This window comes from Myxine glutinosa, chromosome 1, assembly GCF_964187855.1.
Source record: "Myxine glutinosa chromosome 1, kmMyxGlut1.1, whole genome shotgun sequence".
NCBI lineage: Eukaryota > Metazoa > Chordata > Myxini > Myxiniformes > Myxinidae > Myxine > Myxine glutinosa.
Window position 1 is genome coordinate 384922269 of NC_136261.1, and position 25345 is coordinate 384947613.

Consider the following 25345-nt stretch of genomic DNA (forward strand, 5'->3'; position numbering starts at 1 on the left):
GGTGGACCTTGGCGCAGTGGAACGATGTCGCTTTCAGCGATGAGTCAAGGTTCTGTGTGGACAGTCCTGATGGGCGTGAGTGTGTCTGGAGAAGAACTGGCGAGCGATATGCCGATTGTTGCGTGCGTCAAGCCAACAGGTGGGGTGGCCCAAGTGTGATGGTGTGGGCAGCCATATCAGGCCAGTACAGGACGCCACTGGTGGTTGTGGATGGGAATCTTAATGCCCAGCGGTATGTGGATAACATCCTGCGACCTCATCTGCTGCCGTTCCTGCTAGACCACCCAGAACTGAGAACCTTTCAGCATGACAACGCTCGTCCCCATGCTGCTCGCTTTACCACTGCATTTCTCCAAGGCGAGAACATCAACACCATGCAGTGGCCTGCGCTCTCCCCTGACCTGAATCCCATGGAGCACCTGTGGGATGAGCTTGGGAGACGCGTAGTTGGCAGGGCCAGGACATGGGCAGAGCTGCTTCAGACATTGAGGACTGAGTGGGACAGAATCCAGCAGCAATCCATCCAAAGACTGGTAGGCAGTATACGCCGATGATGCACTGCCTGTATCCAAAACAATGGTGGCCATACACGCTATTGAAAGGGGACTGACATTGCACCCTGTGCTGTTCTGTACTGTAGAACAAACTGATGAGATGGTGTATCTTGGTCAAAAACGTGACATGTCATCAATAAAATGCCAATGTTTCAATTAGCAATTGTTGGTTTGTTTTATTTTGAACTGTTACAATTTTATTACATTTCAAACAAGTGGTAAATTTCTTTTGCGTTTTCGGTCTTTTTGAAGTTGGTCAAAATGGTCAAAATGGTCAAATTTTTCGGTCAAAATGCCCATTTTGCACTGGCCTTTTTAAAGCCAATATCAAGACATCACGTGCAGCTCATTAAAATCATCCCATACCCCTTGGCTAATCACTGACAGTCAAAACGGCTGTTCAACAGCTGTGCGATGAAGTGACCATTGAAGGTTCAAGTGACTATCCGTGACCATTTTGTCTGACAGTGAGGACACTATTGTCCACAAATAAGTTCACACATTTACTATACGCAGTGTTATTGTTGATATTTAAAGGTTTCAAAGGTGGTAAGTTTCTTTTGTGTTTTCGGTCTTTTTGAAGTTGGTCAAAATGGTCATCTTTTGGTCAAAATGCCCATTTTGCACTGGCCTTTTTAAAGCCAATATCAAGACATCACATGCAGCTCATTAAAATCATCCCGTACCCCTTGGCTAATCACTGACAGTCAAAACGGCTGTTCAACAGCTGTGCTATGAAGTGACCATTGAAGGTTCAAGTGACCATCCGTGACCGTTTTCTCTGACAGCGAGGACACTATTGTCCACAAATAAGTTCACACATTTACTACACGCAGTGTTATTGTTGATATTTAAAGGTTTCAAAGGTGGTAAGTTTCTTTTGCGTTTCAGTATACATTCATTCATATGAAGGTCAGCTTCAACCACCATTCGAGTGAATGTTGGTTCTCAGCCTGTCTGTAAGCACCTGCAAACAAAATATTTAAATCTATGTATCACACTACACATTCTCATTCACCCATACACACCATTTCAAAGCACACAGCCACACACCAAAAACTCTCTTTAAATCACTCTCCCGATGACAATTCAAGACATGCACACAATCACTTGAGCTCATGAACAGCTTACTCCATACTCATTTACAAATACATCTCCCAATTAATTTTACAGATACAAAATACAGGGAAAACACAAATAAAAACAAGTACAGATACATTCAAAGTACACCACCCCCATGCCAAATTATTAAATATCCTACAACGCGGCATTGCCGGGGCGCCTTTGGCGCCCAGCAATACCGCAGTGCAGCTCATGGAGACAACATTGGGAGAGAGAGGTGTACAATAATTGATTGATTAATTGCATAATTAAAATCAATAAAAGATTGTCATAAAATATTTTCTTCATCAATTGGCTAATAGCATAACTAAACCACCAGTGCTTCATCCGAAGATGTATCTTTTTGAAATTTAATTAAATAAGTCATTAATAATAAAAAAAATAATTAATTGATTAATCAATAAATAATTAATCGATTAAATGATTAATCAAAAAATCAAAAATATCCTTTGTGGCCACATCACTTGGTCGCTGTCATGTCCAAATATTAGCTTCCCATCTCAAAAGGTGCTTGAGATATTTCCTAGGTGAGAAAGAGTAAATAAATAAATAATATTGAAAATAAATAAATATAAAAAATTAAATAATTAATCAATTAGCTCATGTAACACATAAACCACCACCATTTCATCAGAATCTGGAACTTTAAAAAAAAAAGTCATTAATCGAATAATTAAATAATTAATGGATTAATTGATTAATTGTTCAATCAATAAATCAAAAATAGCCTTTGCAGCCAAATCACTTGGTCATTGGCATGTCCAAATATCAGCTTCCTCACTCAAAAGGTGCCTGAGATAATGGCCAGAAGAGAAAGGAAATGTATGAGTACTTAATTAATCGCTAATAATTAAATAACCCATCAATTAATTGATTAATCAAAAAACAAAAAATAACGTTTTTGACAAAGTACTTGCTCACTATTGTGCCGAAATTTCAGCTTCCTCGCTCAAAGGATGGCTGAGATGTTGCCCAGACAAACAAGAAAGAAAACAAGAAAACAAACAACCAGAGTGAAAACTGAGTACTCCCTTTCAGCGTGCGTCATTGCCGAGCCCCCTTCAGTGCCCGGCAATGACGTTATGCAGCACCTGGAGATGGCATAGGAAAGGTGCGGTGTACAATACACAGTCTTCCCTTTCAATGTACAATACACTTGACCAATTGTCAAACCACTGTACCCGACGCACTCAGGCTAGGGCTACAGCAAGAACACTGGACCACAACTCCAATTATCTGCAGAAAGAGGGAGTTCCTGGCACAACTGAACCACCGCGACCAAATGTGGACAACTTGTGCTGAACAGCCAGAAGCAGCTCAGACCAGATCTGTTCTAACGCTCAAACACACACTCGGGATTTTCACGTGATCAACGTCCGGTGCCCCCCAAAACCAAACCCAAATCAGATAACACACAAAAGGGATTTCGCTCACAAGAGTCCGGTGCCCCCCAAAACCGAATCAGATATCTATCACAAATCACTGAAAATTTATACATCCAACCGAGATTTCAACCTGTGGCAAGTTTTTACATTTTTCATAACAAAAACGAATGCAAAAACAAGCAGACAGAGGACACACATAATAAACACAATACACGGTCATTAAAATTCAAGCAAACAAGTTACAACACCCTGTGAACATAATATTCCGGTATCAAAATCTGTAATCAGTTCGTCGGATACGTTACCAGGTGACCAGAAGCGAGGGGAGAGTACAGTTCGTGCTCTGCTCTCCTCTTTCCAGGTCGTCTCAGAGTTAGAACAGAGTCACTGTCGCCATCCTGTTGTGGAATTTTGGACAGTATGTAATTGATAAATCAAGAATTCAATGTCCAAAACCTTTTGCAACTAGAAGGATTGCCAAATTTTGATTCCCGAAGAGGATATCACTTTTTGTTTACAAGAAGATACACAGCAAGAAACAATAACCCTTGTCAAACCAAGAAGTTCACACTGTAGCACATTGCAAGATACATTACAAAGTCCTAAGTCCTGGTACAGTGGAGATGTGCATCAAAGAAAACATCATAAGGATACACCATTACACCAAATACACAGTAGCATGCACAGTATACAATATTGACATACAGTATCGACAAACCAAGTGAAAATCCGAAGTACAATATCAACATTCAGTATTTACAAACAAAGTGAATATCCGAAGTACAATATCAACATACAGTATTTACAACCCAAATGAAATCCTAGCATTTGAAGTTGTCCACATGTCTTTTATACCGGCTGGAAACAAAGAAATAAATTGGGAGGAGCAAATGAAAGGAGGAGCGAAGATGGGATTGGTCGCATGAATAAAAGGGGGGGGGGGAGTCGGAGGATTGGTTGAGCAAAGTGTGGGTTGGAGGGCTTAGGGCAGTGGGTATTGGTCGAATGAAATTTGGGTGGGGGAGGGATCGAGAAATTGGGAAATGCTATTTGATAGGTTGAGTGAATGTTGGGATGGGCAGACTTCTGTTGAGTGTGTGAGAGATTAGGTCTGCATATCAAATACAGCAATACCCCATTTTACGCGATTTCGACCGACGTCAAATCCGACTTTTCGCCACTCTTCGAGAGTAAATTTCAGTTCAGCGAACGTCATTATGTGCAACTTTACGTCACTCCTACATCATAATACCAACGCATACCAATACGAACGCATACCAACGAGCCAGCTGCTGATACAGGAGAAGGCTAAGTCTTTGTTCCAGGATCTTCTGAAGAAGTACCCGGAGAATAAGGACACAACCTTCGTTGCAAGCTCTGGAAGGTTTGCATGCTTTAAACGGCGCTTCAGCTTGCACAACGTCAAGATTCAGGGTGAAGCCGCAGCTGCCGACACCGTCGCCGCCGAGGAATTTCCTGCCACATTGAAGAAGATCATTGAGGACGAGGGATTCTTGCCTGAGCAGATCTTCAACATCGACGAAACGGGCCTTTTTTGGAAGAGGATGCCCGACAGATCCTTTATCACGAAGGAGGATAAGACCATGCCAGGCTACAAAGTTGCGAAGGAGCGGCTAACGTTAATGCTTGGGGGTAATTGCACTGGCGACTTCAAGCTGAAGCCGCTCTTGGTGTATCATGCGGCGAACCCCCGGGCACTTAAGAACATCCCGAAGGCGTCTCTTCCCGTCATTTGGATGAATAATATGAAGGCATGGGTAACCGTCATAATTTTTGAAGAATGGTTCATCAATCATTTCATCCCGGCTGCCAAGAGCTATTGTCGAGAGAAGAAAATTCAATTTAAATTGAATTTGAAAAATACCGCTTCCGGTCCGGTATGAAGAGGACGCAGGCGTCACATGCTCGCCGCTTCTTCGACCGGGCCACTGTCAGTTGCTTGCTTTTTGGGTGGCCGTGCGGATTTTTTGGCCATCGAGTCTGCCCTCTGCATAGCCTCGGCTCTGCTCCCTGCTTCGCCTGCCCGGCTCCTCCGCCTGCTCGCTGTTTCCTCGGGCGCGCTCTCATGGGTTGTGACCATCGCAGCGGTTTGGTGGCGGTTTCCCGCCGTGATCTAGATTTGTAGCGGCGGCGGTCGATTGCCGCTGCATTTGCCGCTTTGCCGTGATCAACCTTGGCCTCGTGATCGTCTCTTTGCTCCTCCCTGCCCTCTGCTTGGTCCCGGCTCTGCTCCTGGCTTCACGTACCTGGCTCCTTCGTTTCCTCGGGCCCGCTCCCGTGGGTTGGGACCATTGTTTCACCTCCTCAACCTTGGCCTCGTCTCGTCTCTCCGCTCCTGCCTGACATGGCTTTGCGGTACTCCGTCGCAAGGCTCCTTCTGCTCAATACCCGCTCCACCCCATCATGCATCTCTGCCATCAAATCAAATGGACTCCTCCGACGACCCAGGTACATTCACCGTGGCTCCGGTCGTAAGTTTCTATATTTGCAATCAGGTCACTCCATCCCCGTCCTCTGGTCGGCTCAGCACACTCCCACTCATCGTCCCAGCGCACCTGGTCACAGCAACACACACAATCGCACCTCCTGCCTACGAACCCTGGCTAAATCACCTGAATTCATCCCTGCTGTTCAAAACAACATCAAGCTCACCCTGTTCAACACCCGGTCCCTCAACAACAAATGCCTCATCCTGAACGAATACATCCTGGATAACAAACTTTACTTTCTCTGTCTCACCGAAACCTGGCAACAACCTCTGGACTACTACACACTCGACCTCACCACACCCAATGGATATTCTTACATCAATAAACCACGCTTGGGGGGCCGAGGTGGTGGAATTGCCGTTATCCACCGTCAAGACATCATGACCAGCCTCATCCCCATCGCCTCATCCTCATCATTTGAACACCTGGCTCTTAAACTCTCTGGTCGCACGCAGTCAGTCATGGCTGTTGTCTACCGCCCTCCCAAACCACACCCATCATTCCTGTCTGACTTCTCCTACTTTCTGACCCAGCTATGTTCCCTCTCCCCCTCAATCCTCCTCCTTGGTGATTTCAATATCCACATGGACTCCACTGACTCCACAATAACCACTGACTTCACTGATTTACTCACCTGCTTTAACCTCACTCAACATGTCAACTTTCCTACCCATATCCGTGGTCACATTTTGGACCTTGTCTGTTCCACTGGATTAAATTTGCAACATCTCTCTGGCTCCGACCTCACCCTCTCTGACCACTTAGCTATCACTATGACCATCAACATCCCCACCCCAACACCAAGACATTTTCGCACTATCAACTTCCGTAAGCTAAACGCTCTTTCACCTACCTCATTCTCATCCACCCTCTCTGAAAAAATGTCCACTTCTCCCTTCGTTGACCTCCACACCCCTTCCGACCTCACTGACGACTACACCCACACTCTCTCCTCCTGCCTTGACCAGCTTGCGCCTGTAAAAACCAAAACAGTTTCTTTCACCCATTCTGCTCCCTGGTTTACCCCTGAACTCCGCCTGATGAAAACTCGTGCTCGCCAACTTGAAAGACTCCGCAATAAAACAGGTCTCACAGTTCACTCCCAAGCCTACAAGGACCACCTACAACACTACAAAGATGCCCTCTCCCGCGCCCGCTCCGCCTACGACTCTCAAATTATCCACTCTGGCTCCGGAAACCCAAAAGCACTCTTCTCGACAATAAACAAACTCCTCCGCCCCCTGAACACCACCACCCAGTCATTCACAGTAGACAACTGCATCTCCTTCCTCTCTTTCTTCCAACGCAAAATTGACAACAGCTTGACCACCGCCGCACCCGCTCCCCCTCCAACCACCTGCCCCCCCATTGTCCTGCCATCCTCTGTCTCGGTTGTCCCCAATCTCCCCTACTGACCTCTCTGAACTCATCGGAATGAAAACTGCCACCTGCACTCTTGACCCCATCCCCTCCAGCTTTGTCAAGGCCTCCCTCCCTGCTCTCTCTCCACTTATGATTGCAACAATAAACTCCTCCCTGTCTACAGGCATCGTCCCACCCTCCCTCAAAATTGCTGCTGTTACCCCCATTCTAAAAAACCCTGGTGTAAACCCTGACACCCTAAACAACTTCAGACCCATCTCCAACCTACCCTTTCTGTCAAAAGTTTTGGAACGCACTGTAGCCACTCAACTCAAACATCACCTCTCTGCCAATAACCTGTATGAAACATTCCAATCTGGATTCTGCTCCAACCACAGTACTGAAACTGCTCTCCTCAAAATCACCAACGACCTTCTCCTCTCCTCTGACGCTGGCAACCTCAACATTCGCATCCTCCTCGACCTCAGCGCTGCTTTTGACACCATCGATCACACCATCCTCCTCACCCGACTTGAATCCACCTTTAACGTTACCGGCACTGCCCGATCTTGGATTAAATTATACCTCTCTGACAGACGCCAGTTCATCTCCATCAATAACTGCAAATCCTCCACTGCTCCCCTCCCCCAAGGTGTCCCCCAAGGTTCAGTTCTTGGCCCCCTCCTCTTCATCCTTTACCTGTTCCCCCTCGGTCACTTAATCCGCCGTCAAGGTCTCCAATTGCACTGTTTCGCCGATGACATCCAGCTTTTCATCTCCACCAAGTCCGTCTCCACCGACACCCACTCTATCCTGACAAACTGCATCACTGAAATAGAATCCTGGCTTCAAATCAACTTCCTCAAACTAAACTGTGATAAATCTGAAATAATCATCATTGGCCCAAAAACGCTCACAAAATCCACCCATAACTTTGCCCTCAACATCGACGGTATCCCAGTATCCACCTCCCCTCACATCCGGAATCTTGGCGTCATCTTTGACCAAACCCTCTCCTTCGACAAATACACTAAACAGATCACAAAGTCAGCCTTCTTTCACCTGAAAAACATCGCCCGTCTCCGTCCATCCCTCTCCTCCACGGCTGCAGAAACCCTCATCCACGCCTTCATCACCTCCCGTCTGGACTACTGCAATAGCCTCCTCTATGGTTCACCCTCAAAAATCACCAATAAACTCCAATACATTCAGAACTCCGCTGCCCATCTACTCACCCATTCCCGGACCCGTGACCACATCACCCCCGTCCTTTACAAGCTTCACTGGCTCCCCATCCCCCAGAGAATCCAGTACAAAATCCTCCTCTTGACATACAAAGCCCTCCATAACCTGGCCCCATCCTACCTGGCTGACCTCTCCAGATACACTCCCACCCGCAACCTCCGCTCTGCTGGTACCAACCTCCTGACCCCCTCCATCCGGACGAAATTCAGATCCTGGGAGGACAGGGCCTTCTCCATCGCTGCTCCCACCCTCTGGAACTCGCTACCTCACACCATCAGAGACTCCTCCTCACTCACCACATTCAAAACATCACTAAAGACCCACCTGTTCAACACTGCATTCAACATTCAACCCACAGCATTTAACCCATGACTATCTCTTCTCCTTCTCCCTCCTTTTGCTTTAAATATTTCCCTATTGATTCTTGTCTTTTTGCAATTGTTGTTTTCATGTATTGTTATGAATTATGTTTTCCACTCTGTCAAAGCGCCTTTGGGCTTCTTGAAAAGCGCTATACAAAATAAATGAATTATTATTATTATTATAAATTGCTGCTGATTTTGGACAATGCACCTGGCCATCTCACTAACCTTGGTGATTTTGACCCCAATGCGAAGGTGGTGTACTTGCCACCCAACACCACAATGCTCATCCAGCCTGTGGACCAGGGTGTGATAGCGCTTTTTAAGCGCTACTATCTTCCGCACTCTTCGTCAGGCTGTCACTCTTCGCACTCTATCCGCACTCTTCGTCAGGCTGTCAATGCAATTTCGGAGGAAGAAGGCATCAGCATCCGGCAGTTTTGGAAAAACTATAACATCTACCAGGCAATGATTAACATCAATGCTGCATGGTTACGGTGTTTGTCTTCATTTTAAGTCATTTTTAAGGCATTACGCCCGGTTTACGTCAAAAACCGAGTTACGTCACGGCTTATGGAACCAATTAATGACGTACACCAGGGTATTGCTGTATTCTCAATGAGGCACATCTGTTTCCCATTTTCTTTTGTCAGACCTTGCGGAGCCATCATCTTACTATAATTCACCAAATGTCCGTCTGTCTGTCTGTTCGAAGGTACCGTAAAAACTGCTGAACCGATCGCAAAGATGTTTTGGGTGGGTAATCAGCCCCTGCACGGGCCGTTCTCGGCTCATGCCGGTGCACCGAAGAGATGAGAGAACTTGACTGTCTCGAGGAAGTAAAAGTCGTAACAAGGTTTCTGTCGGTGAACCTGTGGAAGGATCATTATCGGGACAATGTGAGAGCGAGTGAGACGCGAGACGTACATGGTACGTGATCGTCCATGTGCTGTTTAGATTTTTATGATTTGCATGTGATATGATTCAACGGATGTTTACATGAACCGTTTAAAATAAAAAAGCCTTCAATTTCTGATATTTTACCTTTTCATTTGGGCTTCCCAATTGAAGCCCCGCCCATAGGGCGGGTACTGTTGCTCGTTCTTTTAATTATCCATGAAGACTTCAAGGACATTTGAAGATCATTCATTGACTAGCAATGTGAAGCAATTGCAAGAAAGAAGTGGATATAGCTTTTACTCATGTTCGTCACCACAAGGACATCTTTTTTTTTTTTGTATATTGAATCGAGGCTCGTGAAAGAGCTGACATTTACTTCACAAACAAATCAACCAGCCAAACAAAATATATAAAAAGAGGTTCATCTCTTTCTTTCTCATCCTCTCTTGCCAGATGTATCTGAAAGATTACTTACCTTATACTATGTAAATGCAAACTACAAAAAAAAACATTATATATTTTACTTATCAAACTTTTAAATATAATCTTAGAAATACCTGAGTTTTGCAAGCACATCAAATTCCAAACCTGCATGTTATCCGTAATTCATTCATCTTTAACACCATTGTTTCACAGGATTCTAGCATAACTGTCCCGACAATTCAACAGATGCCCACAATTTCAATTACTGCTTCCGAAAAATATCCACTGGGAACTCCTGACAGCTCTCCAACTCAAAAGGCCAGATATAGCTCCCCCGCCAAAGCAAACCCACATGCAACTGCATCAATTACAGGTATTTAGGTTCCAAATTGTTGCCTCGATGGTTTTTTTTTTGAAAAACAAGACTGCATTGACAATTCCATACGCAATTTTAAGACTTTAAGGGGGCATTATACCATTGAAGGCAAAAAAAAATTTTTTTTTACAAATATACAAATGCATCAATTAAAATGTTTGTTTCCTAGTATTGTATATACTAGGGCATGCCCGTACTATATATATATCTAAAATTATATCCCCCCCCCCTCTATTTACATGAAATGGTTTGGTCCATGAAATGTTTTGGTCCATTCGCAACGCCAAAGCGAACGGCGAACACTTTACATGAAATGGTTTGGTCCATGAAATGTTTTGGTCCATTCGCAACGCCAAAGCGAACGGCGAACGGCTTGCGAGTACAGTGACAATCCCCCCCCCCCCCCCCCTCTATTTACATGAAATGGTTTTAATTAGTTTTAAAACATAGTTTAACGCCAACATAGCGGCAACATAGTTTGCCAACGTGAAATAAATGAATACGCTCTCAAATGTGCCGTCCGAGGCAGAGTGTGTTCGCCACGTTCGGCACACGTGATAGCTCGCTGCTCTCTGATTGGTTGAATCGTTTTTTGGACATAGCTCGGTAAGTAATTGTCCGATTAATATGAAACCTTGAAAAGGCACATCCTCGGGTCCCCAGCAATATACCTGGCAAGTTTCAAGTATATCGGACCGGTAGTTGTCGAGAAACAGCGGTCGCATACACACACACACACACACACAGACAGAGATTAGTGGAATTATAGATAGATGTACCAAGTTTGAACGTAAATGGACTTGTCATAGAGAAGATATAAGCTCCCCATTACACTGAACACAGTAAAAACAACACTGAATCACAGTAATGCACTTTTTGATAAAATGTCTTGATTGAAAATATGCAAAACTATATATGTACATGTTGCTTGATATATGAACATTACATTGGTATACATTACATAGCATTATATTATGCATGGTTACCATGGTAACCAGATGCATACAAATGATGAATTACCACTTTACAGCTTATATCTTCTCTATGACAAGTCCATTTACGTTCAAACTTGGTACATATATACAATACTAGGAAACAAACATTTTAATTGATGCATTTGTATATTTGTAAAAAAAAATTTTTTTTTGCCTTCAATGGTATAATGCCCCCTTAAAAAACAGTCAGAAGACCAACTTGCATGTGAAGCAAGTGGGAAAGAAAGGTACATGTGAATCACCATCTCCCAGAGGTCACATAGGCAAAACCATCCACTTCCAGAAGTGGGAGGGAACACACCCCTCCACCCTGCCCAATAATTTACAAGTATTTGCATTTCATTATCAAACAATGTGACGTGCAGACTCCATACTGAGCCGATACCACCGCCACAATGAGAACAGGTTTTCCGAGCAAATGGCTAAGAAGCATTGATAGAAATTAGTTTTACCAAACAATGGAATTTGTAATTAACTTTTTTGAATGCTGATTTACTTCAGACAACCTGGTGCCAGATGTATCATTCTTTGCCTTGAAAACAATATCTTTCAAATTAATATCTTTCTTCAAGATATTTATCGAACTCGGTACAAAAACATTTTATAGCTATATTGGAGTGTATTAAAAACATAATGCAACGAGATTTTCTGAATCATTATTCGATATTGTACAGAATTATTTATCATTTGGGAAGACTCAATCTTATACTAATACTATATTTCAAAGCATCATATCTTTAACTATATTACCCTGTCATAAAGAAATATTATATGGAATATATGTATATATTGTGTTGCATATAAAAAATGTATAAACTTATATATATCATTAAAAACTTGTACACAAGATAAGTCGGTTCCAAACACACGATTTTGACAGGTTGTGGCTCATTCAAATAACTCGATTCATAGATAAATTTTACACTTCCACAACAGTTTAAACTCGCACCCTTCCGTCGCCAACTCGGTGAAAGGGGGTTCTATGGCAGGAGAACCAAGAGGACCCCACTGCTGAGCGAGAGACGTCAGAAAGCCCGACTGGAGTTTGCCAAAAACACACCTGAATAAGCCAAAATCCTTCTGCGAGAATGTCCTGTGGACAGATGAGACCAAATTAGAGCTTTTTGGAAAAGCACATCATCTCTATGTTTCCAGAAAACAAAAGTAAGCCTTCAAATAAAAGAACACCAACCCTCCAGTCAAACATTGAGAAGGTTCAGTGATGTTTTGGGGTTGCTGTGCTGCCTCTGGCACTCAGTGCCTTGAATGTGTGCACGACATCATGAAATCTGGCGATTACCATGGAATTTGGAGCACAATGTTCAACACAGTGTCAGAAAGCTGGGTCTTCGGCGAAGGTCATGGGTCTTGCAACAGGACAATGACCCCAAACACACTTCAAAAAGCACCCAGGAATGGTCGAAGACAAAATGCTGGACTGTTCTTGAGTGGTCAGCAATGGGTCCAGATCTAAATCCCATTGAACACCTGTGGGGAGATCTGATAACAGCAGTTGGGAGAAGGCACCCTTCAAATCTGGGAGAACTGGAGCAGTTTGCACAAGAAGAGTGGGCCAAACTGCCAGTGGAGAGGTGAGGGAAGCTCATTCATGGCTTCCAGCAGCCCTTGACTGCAGTTATTTTGTCCAAAGGCTGTGCTACCAAATATCAAGTCTTGGGTGTCAATTTTGTGAATGCCATTTCTTTTTATTTTCTGATTTAAAAGGATATTGTCGTGTGTCTACCCTGCAGTGAACACCGCAGGGTGACAGATGACCAAACGAGCTTTCACTCTGAGGCGTTCAATCCAATGGCGGAACTTCTTGTCACTTGCACGGGTCCCACCGGACGTCTTCGGACCTGCGATAATCAACTTCAACCAACACGGAATTAAAATTTACAAAAATACCGGCTTTATTGAAGGAATGCTGGCAACAAAATAGTGCAGGGCAACTAAAATTTCCTAATGGAGCGACCCTGCACAGACCCGTATACACACAAGGGGAAAAATAACTTGTGAAAATAATGCGTAATGTTTCTGTACTCAGCTGTGAGCGGCTTCTGAAATCGTCCTCGGGAATCGTCCAGGCCCTGAGCATGCAATCCGGGCGTGGCACAGGCCTTGGCGGGAAGTAGGCCTCGGCGCGCCCTTGTTCTCCCAGCCACGCTCGTCTTCATCGTCTGCCTCACCAGCACCCACGTCTTTCAGCTCACCCAGACAACGCCCAGCCAGCACCAACGAGCCAGTAAAAGGACAATGCGGCCGCCCAGCCGATCGCCCGGACCAAGAAGAACGAATGCACGAGCTGCGACTGTCTACAGGAACTTGGCACACCACTGGCGAGAACTGAGACTGTTCGCTATCAAAGTCCCAACTCAAGACAGATGTTGACCGTTCATATTGAAAGTCCAGCACAAGAGATATCCACCTTACACAAACACCAGGACCTGAGAGACAAGAGGATGCACAACTGCACACTATCAATGTCCCACGCAAGAGAGATAAAATGTTGGGAACCCAACTCCTTTGCACTCAAGGCTCTGATGTCATCCGACGATTCCCGTGCATGCCCACTAATTAAATCATCCCATCTTCGCAGTCCTTGCTGAAATCGATCACTGACCAATCACACTTCTTCGTGACGTGGCCTTACGACCCTGCCTGCTTAATTTTATCAATGCCATTTCTTTTTATTTTCTGATTTTAAAGGATATATGAAGTTCTGAATCAAAAACAAAGGTTCTGTGATATTAACTGTGAAATAAAGAATTGTGGAGACCAAATACTTTTGTCAATTTCAACTTATTTTTCAAGAAAATTGTGAGTTAGTTGAAAACAGTGCAAGGGTGCCAATATTTTTGCCCAAGACTGCAGGAAAGGTGACACGTCCACTGGACATCAATGATTTTATGCTCTTCACAGCAATTGATGAAATATAGACAGAATAACTAAAACGACTGCAACCGTTCTCCAAGGACAATCAAATGGAATTTGGTCGAGATAAGTGTGCCAGTGCACATTTGTACAAGGTAAACCAACAAATACAGACAACATAATAAAATTGACCTTGAAACAACAATACAGCAGTTAGAAAAATGAAGCATCACACAAATACCTCAGAGTAGAAGAGGGCCACCAAGTATGTAACAAACAAATGCACAAAACAATCGCCAAAGAATACCAACGTAAAACAAAGCTGATCCTGAAAACGTACCTCTCCCCCACGAAACAAAATCAAAGCCATAAACAAGCTCGCATTACCTGTATTCCAATACAGCTGCAGAATAATAAACTGGCCCCAATCAGAAATCAATAAGTTAGACATCAAAACGAGAAAACTCCTTACCATCCACAAAATGTTTTATGAAAAACAATGCATCCTGAGAATGTATGGAGGTATAAAAAAAACAATTGGACAGAGTGGGGATAGACCAAGAAGGCTCATTGGAATGGGTAAGAAAAGGTTGGTGTGACTGGGACAGAGAACAAATCATCATAAATGCCCAAGATCAAAAAAAAAAATGTTTCAAAGATTGAAAAACGTTTCCTAACTTCCATTAGCCGCATTAACAGAAGCACCTTTGCGAATAAATTCTGCGTGAACAATTCTTTCCATGTTGAAGAACGCAATTAGCATGACCTTCACTTGCGATCTCGACTGAAGCTCATTTTTAAAGTCTCAGTGACGCAGGCATCTTCACGGCGAGGTCTGTTACTTTCATTTCCCGACCATACCCATCAACTTACGACTCATCACCCTTTATCACCTTGAGTAAGAATCTAAAACGCGTCGATGAAACCATTTGGATGTATTGTTGCACATATGGGACCAAACACAATAGTGAGTGGATCATGAATGCAATTGTACTGCTGGAGAAAACCATGAAGCAATCTTATTACTGTAGAAAACTATGAAACGTCACAAAATGTGACATGTCGTCTCAGTAAAGGCAAGCCGAGATATAATAAATCTTGTGTGTGACTTGTCATACCTGGTGTATTCAAAGGGTTTATCCTAAATTTTTAAAACGCAACTCTCAAGGCAAAGGGTATTGAGGGTCTTTTTTTTTTGTGCAATTAATTGGTCGGAGAAGGTCGGTCGGAGAAGAGTTACGACACAGAACAGATCATCTCTGACTTTCACCAACACATTTTGACACTCGAACCCACTTCATAAGGGGAAGGAGCTATTCTGATCTGACACTATGGAAATAACCACACGAAGGGACCTGTATGGTGGTTGCCATTGCCTCCGAGTGTTTTCATAAAACCACAACAGCATGAATATCTTGAGGAAAACCCAAACTTTTGCACAGTACTGTATATTTACATCAAGAATTTTTTTTTTTTTTTCCTTTTTTGCAGTAGAACAAATATATATGTACATGTTTCCGTGCGTTTGGCAGAATATCACGGTTTTTTTTTTTTACAGGTCCTGTTATGTTGTATTTACAGGTGTATCCATTGAATCTACAAGGGAGACTCCACCTACTTTTATGAACAGCGTAGACACAGGCCCGCAGCACTCGCCAACTGAAACAAACAAGAGGACCTTTTCCAAACAGGGCAAAACGAATAATGAATTGTTTGCACGTAATAATTTTCACCAGGCTCACAGAGGAGAGAAAGATGAACACACATACAAATGCAAAATTTGCGTACAATCCTTCACTTATTCATCCAGCTTCACATCACATCTGCGAAACCACAATCGTGAGTGCCCATACAAATGCAAAAGTTGTGGGAAATCTTTTTGTCGATCATCCACCCTTAAATCACACATGAGAATTCACAATGGTGAACGCCCACACAAATGCACAAGTTGCGGAAAATATTTTAATCATTCATCCACCCTTGCAGACCACATGAGAATTCATAATGGTGAAAACCCATACAAATGCAAAAGTTGTGGAAAATCTTTTGTTCGTTCATCCAGCCTTAAAATACACATGAGAATTCACAATGGTGAACGCCCATACAAATGCACAAGTTGTGGAAAATCTTTTACTCATTCATCCAGCCTTTCAAAGCACATGAGAATTCACAATGGTGAACGCCCATACAAATGCACAAGTTGTGGAAAATGTTTTGATCAGTCATCCAACCATACAAGGCACATGAGCATTCACAATGGTGAACGGCCGTACAAATGCACAAGTTGTGGAAAATCTTTTCATCAATCATCCAACCTTACAAGGCACATGAGCATTCACAATGGTGAACGCCCGTACAAATGCACAAGTTGTGGAAAATCTTTTGATCAGTCATCCAACCGAACAAGGCACATGAGAATTCACAATGGTGAACGCCCATACAAATGCACAAGTTGTGGAAAATCTTTTTATCAGTCATCCAACCTTACAAGGCACATGAGCATTCACAATGGCGAACGCCCATACAAATGCACAAGTTGTGGAAAATCTTTTAATCATCCATCCATCCTTACAAGGCACATGAGCATTCACAATGGTGAACGCCCATACAAATGCACAAGTTGTGGAAAATCTTTCAGTCATTCATCCAACCTTACAAGGCACATGAGAATTCACAATGGTGAACGCCCATACAAATGCACAAGTTGTGGAAAATCTTTCAAGCAATCAGCCCATCTTACAAAGCACATGAAAATTCACACTGGTGAACGCCCATAAAAATGCGCAAGTTGTGGAAAATCTTTCAAGCAATCATCCCACCTTACAAAGCACATGAAAATTCACACTGGTGAACGCCCATTGTCAGTTAAAAATGCATCTCTCGCTATGCGTGTTCGGTGCCAGTTAAAATGTGACGATATAGTCACGTGAAAAAGTAAGTACACACCATGTAAAGTTTTGACCTTTTCAACATATTTCAACATACAGCTATTTGATGTTCATTTCAAAAATATTGATAGATAAAGGTGATATAACATAACAAATATCATGAAACATTTACATTTTGTAGTCCATTGTATAATTTAAATAAACATAAATGCAAATTTCGCATGTGGAAAAAGTCACTACACCCCTACATTGATCACTACTTCAAATACCTAAAATTAAAATCAGGTGCACCAGCTCAGGTGCAAATGATTTGAACATTGTTGGAGAGGATCTTGGAGGAACCTGTGTTATTTAAACCTCAGACATTTAGTTTGGTTTGCTCTTTGTTGTTGAAGTGTGCGGTGTCACCATGTCTCGATCAAAAGAGCTCTCTGAGGCCTTGAGAAAGAAGGATAAAGATGCCTTCGAGTCTGGGAAGGGATTTAAAAAGATCTCCAAACAATTTGAAATCAATCATTCCACTGTCCAGAAGATCATCTGCAAGTGGAGAAGATTCCAAACAACTTCCAACTTGTTCAGGCCAGGCCACCCCAGCAAGTTCACCCCGAGAGCAGACCACAAGATGCTGAAAGAAGTCTCGAAGAACCCCAGAATGTCATCACGGGACCTACAAGTAGCTCTTGCCACTGTTGATGTCAAAGTGCATGAGTCTACCATTAGAAAGAGGCTGCACAAATTTGATCTACATGGGAGGTGTGCCAGGAGGAAACCTTTGCTGTCCAGAAAGAACATCAGGGCAAGACTAAAGTTTGCCAATGAACACCTCGGCAAAGACCAGCACTTCTGGAACAATGTGCTCTGGACAGATGAGTCAAAAGTAGGGCTATTTGGCCACAGTACCAGAAGACATGTTTGGCAAAAACCAAAGACAGCATTTGACCACAATAACCTGATACCAACTGTAAAGCATGGTTGTGGAAATATTATGGTTTGGGGCAGCTTTGCTCCATCAGGGCCTGGGCAGCTCACCATCATTGAATCCACTCTGAATTCTTCATTGCACCAGAGGGTGCTTGAGGATAATGTGAGGCCATCTGTCGGGAAGTTGAAACTCAACCGAAGGTGGACTTTGCAACATGACAATGACCCTAAACATACCAGTAAATCCACCAATGAATGGCTGAAAAGCGAGAAATGAAGGGTTCTTGAATGGCCAAGTCAAAGCCCGGATCTAAATGCCTTCGAGATGTTGTAGGGAGATTTGAAACGAGCTGTGCATGCAAGAAACCCCTCAAACATTGCACAGCTGAAAGAATTCTGCATGGAGGAGTGGGCAAAAATTTCTCCCATTCGATGTCAGAGTCTGGTAGACAGTTATAAGAAATGCCTACTTGAGGTTGTTTCTGCCAAAGGGGGCAATACTAGCTCTTAGAGCCAAGGGTGTACTTACTTTTTCCACATGCGAAATTAGCATTTATGTTTATTTAAATTATACAATGGACGACAAAATGTAAATGTTTCATGATATTTGTTATATTATATCACCTTTATTTGTCAATATTGTTGAAATGAAGATCAAATAGCTGTATGTTGAAATATGTTGAAAAAGTCAAAACTTTACATGGGGTGTACTTACTTTTTCACATGACTGTAACAATCCCTACATCACTGCCTCATTTACACTTAATCACTTATTGCTTCAAGCCTCTGCAGACACTCCACTGGTTACACCAGTACTTGATTACTTTTGTGGTGTAGCCACATACTGAGACTCTACAAATTAGCAGCCTGAGTACAATGTTATAATATCAGTACATGATCACCAACTTCTTACAAACTGCATGAACTTCTCTTATAACAGCATTCTATAATTATCTCCATTTGTGATTGGTTACTCTAAGTTGGTAAAACGAAAAGTCAGAAAGACAACTGAACCTGCAAGAAGTCCCTGAAATTATATTGGAGCTTCTTATACTTATGCAGAAATTAAATGTAGGAGCTTCTCCTACTTCTAGCTAGGCCTACCCCAAGACACTAGTCTGGAGCCAGTGATGGAGGGATTGTCATGTGATGGCAATGCTGTCAACGACTCTCGAAACCAACTTCATCCATATCTTGTTTCGGATCTTTTTTCGACTGTAGTTTGTCATTCCTACATTGCCTTTTTAATTTCGCATACATTTTTTTTTTCACTTGTTTCTGTAATTTTTTACAATATGGAATATCACAATGGTATATGGTACTCGGAGGATACCCAATCTTGGAGAAAAAGTGCCAAGATATCTTTGTCAATAAAGTCAAACACTGCACATGTTCCTATATTGTCTAACGTAACCCTCACTGTATCTTGCAGCTCTGTCTTATTGCTCGTTTCTCAAAGAGTAATGTCTTCATCCAGCCTCAGGCCACACAAGCACCTGCACCTTGAAATGCCCAAAATAACTGGTGTGGATTCCTTCTAACCAATAGGGTGGGTACAGAGGGGAGGGGCGGAGCCTCTCGGGGAATTTCTGCACGGCCGGACACATGAAAGACACTCGTGGGTTTTACTGTTTTGTTCACTTGAAGTGTCAATAAAACTTATCATACACTCGAAATGCAAATGTCCTCGATAAACTACTTTGAGAGGACGAAAAGATACTTCAACCTTTGTTTTGTATCAGTGGGTGGGGCCGACATTTTTAACTCAACTGGACAGTAGTCCAGTTGAGTTCATCACAAACTGAACCCTCCGGCGTCCGTTGTCTGTTGTCGTCATCTGTCGTCCGTTGACTTTTCGACGTTAACACTCCAGCGTCCACAAATGTCAACCGATTCTGATCAATCTTGACATGCAGCATCCTTACCCCAAGGACCAGGGTGGTATTACATTTCAGCCCAATCCATTGAAAAATGGCAGACTTCGGCGACCATTTTGTTTTTGGTCATGAAAACGACGTTAACACGAGCATCCACAAATATTAACAGATTGTGATCAAATTTGGAATGTTTAACCCTTACCACACAAGGTAGCTTGTTGGCTTTTCATTTAAGTCAAATCTAGTACAGACAACTGACCTACTTTACAGTTGTCCAGTCAGTTCAGTTGAGTTCTGCTTCCCTGGAAGCTCTAGTTTATTTGTGTCATCCCAACGTTAGTAAGTGGAGTCAACAGTGCCAACGCACTCTCTGATAATAATAGTTTTGTAAAATTAACTTCAATGAAGATCTTTATCAAGACAATATATAAGTATTTATCTGTGGTATCCAAATCCTGGTTCTGGGAAATCAGAAGACCTCAGTAATACTTGAGTAGATTCTCGCCAGACAAAAATACATCACAATATATTTATCATCAGAAAGATGTTAGTCAAACACAATGTACACGTGACACACTTTCTTATCTGCACATGTGCATAGCAAGGTTGAGGGTTGTTTGAGTAAGAGTGGGGAAGGGCATGCCAAACTACGATGGCGTCGGTTGAGTACGAGAGAACACGCTCTCAAAGAGTATCTGTAAAAATTTAACTGTATAAATGAACTGGAGAAACAAATTATAACAATGGATTCTGCACCAAGTGAAATTCCAGTCATTGCCATTGAGAGAGGCCCAGCTCAGAAATTCACACCGTCTGAATAATTATCATATTTGAGTAGATTATGTTTTACGACTGATTTACAAATGTTGTAGCACAAACTTTATAAGCGTGCTCACCAGTGGTGTAACTGAGGGTGTCTGGCATTAAAAGTAATTTTTTTTAATTTAAATAACGTAATTGTTCCCCCTCCACCCCCTACTTCCACCTCCCTCTCCCAAGTCCCCAACCCCAGTAGCCATAGGTAATACTAATAGGGCATAGACATAAGGAAACTAGGATCTTTATATTTAAATATCAATTAATTGACCATTGACCACTCCAGGCGATGCAGTTTGCCAAAACAAAGATGAAAGGAACACTGAATGTCAGTTCAAATATTTATTAAACTAGGCGGCCCGTTGGTCCATTGGACCTAATTTTTATTGGGGACTTTTGGATCTTCAGGGACCTTTGGGTCTTTGTGGACTTTTGGGTGTTCGGGGAACTTTTGAGTCATCTGGGTCTTTTGGGTCATCAAGGACTTTTGGGTCATCTGGGTGTTTTCGGTCCTCAAGGAATTTTGGGTGATTTTGGTCATCGGGGACTTTTGTGTAAATTGGGTCCTCGGGGACTTTTGGTTCATCTGGGTCTTTTGGGTCCTCGGAGGGTCTTTTGGGTCGTGTTAAAGGGTCTTCCAAGGTCTAAGGGGTCTCAGCAGTCAAAAGGGTTAAAAGGCACATTTGAATAGTACGTAATTAATTAATAGACGTGAAAAATTATGACACATACACACGCACACACACACACACACACACACACACACACACACACACACACACACACACACACACACACACACACACACACACACACATCTCGTTTTTTCATTTCTGTTCCTCAATTCTATCAATCTCTTTTATTCACAGTCACACACGCACACTTATTTAATTGTACAGTATCGGTTGTTCCTAAACTTAAATAATTTAAAGGATTGTTGTAAATTATGTTAATTTCACAACATCCCATATTCAACTTTATTTAAATTGTAAACCTCAAACATAGTTCCCCTACCTAAATCAAGAACCTTAACCTGTAAGCAATTGACTAGTTTCCCGACTGCATGAATCATCAGCTGGGCACCGTTCTTCCTCGAGGTTTCAATCCTTTCAGCCCAGGACCTCTCCAAACGGCGGATCCACAACCTCGATCATGGATCCACATCAATAGATGGTACATCAGTAGACCCACAACCTCAGTTGCATCCAGGCAGTCAGTCAACCCATCAATGCAACATCACTTATTCCAACTTTACTTGCAATAGGATTTAATGTGTTATCATACATTTACAACTTTCCTTACACACTCTATAATATGATAATATCATTAAATCATTCACATCTTACCCTTAAATACATCAATCGACCAACCAGCATGACCACACCACCTACCTTTCTATCAAACTGCACTTCGAATGTTCAAACTGTCATTTATAACGGTTTTTGGCATGCTGCTGTATCCGAGCAACCACTGATTCCTAGCAACATTAATTTGTAGTATATTTAATTATTATATTGTACTGTATTTAAATAAAAGATCTCATGAATAATATTATATTGTACTGTACTTGTATTATATTGTACTGTAATATAATAATATTGTTACGGAAACGGAGTACGGCACTCCCCTTAGGGGGGGGGGGGTTAATCCCCCTTTTATTTCCACTGGCCGTCTCCGCTCCTGAAGCTGCACAGCTCCCTCCGGAGAGGCAGGTGAGCAACCTCGTTCGCGACCGCGGAGAAGATGTTAATTGCCGAGCGGATTAGCAGCCACGGCACGAACCATTAGCAAGTAACTAGACCCGATTCTTAACGTTGGCCAAATCGTGCCACAGGTATCCAATGGGGAAATCACGAAAACGAAACGGATGTAAAGGAAAGAAGGCAAGGTAGGAAGAACAGTATTTATTATTAACTATTATGTACAAGACCAAAAGTAACCAAGGAGAAGGAAAGATACGAAAATAAAGACAGAAGGATGGAAGGATCAGAAGACACAGTGCAAATACTAACTTATCTAAACAGGCTTAACTTATACCCCAGGACAACACAGAAGACGGACGACAATCAGACTTACACAAATGGGGAATGAAGGCAGGAACGAATGGCTGGAAGGGGAGGAAGGTTCAGTTGGAGCTTGCTCCCACACGGGACGTCGGGCTCGACCTCGGCGGCCACCGATGCCACCGATCCCACAGCAATTGGTTCCCACATAGCAGCGGGTCGAAGCTGCGTGTCACAGGGGGGCTGGACTACGGAGGTGTCAAAGCTGCAGTTGGTTCAGCTGCGGTGGACTCAAAGCTGTGGTTTGTTCACTCAACTCTCTCAGTGCTCACTCCTCCACTGGACTCAACAACACAGCTCCTCCTCCACTGAACTCAACTCTGCTGCTCCTCCTCCACTGAACTGAGGTCTGCTGCTCCTCCACTGAACTCCAACTCCGGTGGGGGGTGCCGTGTGACGGGTTTTATAGTGCCACACCCTGGAACGTTAGCGAAACTGCCCGGTCATTTTTTCTCCGCTCTCTCAAGCCAAACCCCTCGTGCTTGGTTGGTTGATCGGGGCTGGCTCACTCCTCCTTCCTATGATGAGGTGGAGACACGCCTTTCTTCTCCGAACTGACCGCGTACTCAATGGAGGGCGAATGCAGTTGGCAATGCGGTTGGAAATGGAGGCTTTGGGGAATTTGAAAAGGGAACTATCTTATTTCAATTTGGTGCAATGCAGTCAATTAATGGGAAACACAGCCTTAAACTAATACACATAATAAGGAAATAACTATTTAGAAGGGTATATGGTGGCCTACGTGCATGTATATGGACTAACTAAGAGGACGACCTTTGACCTTTACACACAAAGCTGAGGTATTTACCAGAATTCATTACACTTACACAGGGTGATATTTACAACAATAAAAAACACAGGATTCTCAAATCCGCAGCACTGCACCCTCATCCTCCAGGCACGCCCCCGGGCCTATAAAACTTTAACTTAGTGTGACACATAGGTGTAGTTCCCTCTACATTTAACCTGACCCTGAGTGTGACAGTTTTAAAACACAAATAAATATGTCCCTCTGCTGCATTGCACCCTACCTAACAGATTTACGCCCACAGCTAACCGAATTGCGGAATGGTTTTCAAACTATACATGAACGGTGGGGAGCATTATTTACAAGTGACGCTGATTGTATTTACACTGCAACCCAGGACCTGCGATTGTTCTTTTGGGGGGGGGGGGGCGGAAGACAGCCTGTGCTGCATCGACGCACCAGCACCAACAAAGAGCACCATAAAGCACCAAACCGCACCGGAGTGCACAGTCACCACAGTTCATAATAAAAAAACCAAAACCCTGTTGCTGGTCTTTCTCTTCGGCTCCCTCTACTGGCCATTGTTCTTCCTGATGTTTTTTTTTTTTTTTTTTTTTTTTTTTGTATACAAGATCGAGGCTCGTGAAAGAGCGAACATTAATCACACAGAAAGACAAACCGACACATAAAACATATAACATCGGGAGCGGTAGACAAGATGGGGAGAGAGGTGGAAGGACACAAACACAACATTTGAGAGCAGGGACCGAGAGACATGGAGACATCGAGAGATCTGAGAGAGGGCGAGGGCTTTGGGGGGGGGGGCATGGGAAGGGGGCGGTGGGAGAGGTATAAAACATATGGACACTGCCAGGACTTCCAGGAAAGAAGTTGGAATTTCAAACAAGGTGGATCTGGGGTGAATTAGCGGGGGTAGAAAAGATCAAGGTTTTGGATGGGGGAAGATAAGAGATGGTGGTGAACAGCTGTTTTAAAGACCTGGAGGGAGGAGTGGGATTGAAGGGAGTGAGGGAGTTTGTTCCAGAGGCGGGAGAAAAGAGGAATGAAAGAGTGAAGGTGAGCAGAGAGCCGAGATTTCGGCAGTTTAACCATCAGAGGGTTGCTGGCAGATCTTGTGCGACCTGTAGGAATATTTGGGGGACAGAGCACAGAGAGAGCTGGGGGTGCAAGGCCGGAGAGGAGTCGGTAGAAGACAGAAAGACCACCTACCTGCCTGCGGTGAGTGAGTGAAAGGCCCTCAGAGATAGCTTCATCGCGGGAGATTCCAATAATTCTGAAAGCTTTGGTTTCAACAGCGTGAAGCCGAGCTAGGTGTGAGGCAGGAGCACCGGCCCATAGGGGAGAACAGTATTCCATTGAGCTGCGGATGAAAGCCTTGTATGTGGTGAGGAGCTCAGGTGTGCCGAGGAAGGACTTCGCACGACGGAGGATGCCCAGTCGGCGACTGGCTTTGGAGGCCAGCTTGGAAATGTGGTTTTCCCAAGAAAGATCATGGCAGATAGTGAGACCCAAAATCTTGAGCGACAGAACTTCTTGGAGAGGATTGTTGAGAAAGTAGATGGGAGGGTTGTCCAGTCGATCTTTTCGGAGAGACATACTAAGAGTGTGAGATTTGTCAGGATTGAAAGACATGTTCCACTTGTTTGACCAGTCTGTGATTTTGTCCAGGTCTTCAGAGAGTGAGGAGGCAGCAGACTGCCGATCTGAGGGAAGAGGAATGGAGCGGCAGAGAGTGGAGTCATCAGCAAAGAGATAGAGAGGATTTTCGAGAGAGTCAGAGAGATCATTGATGAAGACCAGAAAAAGCACGGGGCCCAGAACACTGCCTTGGGGAACTCCAGCCTGAACAGGAAGAGGAGATGAGAGAAACCCATTCAGGGCCACACGTTGACGACGACTAGAG

At 43.5% G+C, this 25345-nt stretch overlaps 1 protein-coding gene across 1 annotated transcript in view; it reads left to right on the forward strand.

Moving 5' to 3' along the window:
- The window catches only part of LOC137416771 (uncharacterized), a 146536-nt gene extending 126946 nt beyond the window's left edge, over positions 1-19590 (forward strand). The window contains exon 4 of the mRNA XM_078770257.1: positions 15690-19590. Coding sequence (XP_078626383.1) covers positions 15690-16885 — 1196 coding nt within the window. The 3' untranslated portion in view covers positions 16886-19590. The remainder of the gene's footprint in view (positions 1-15689) is intronic.
- Positions 19591-25345: the final 5755 nt, after the last annotated feature.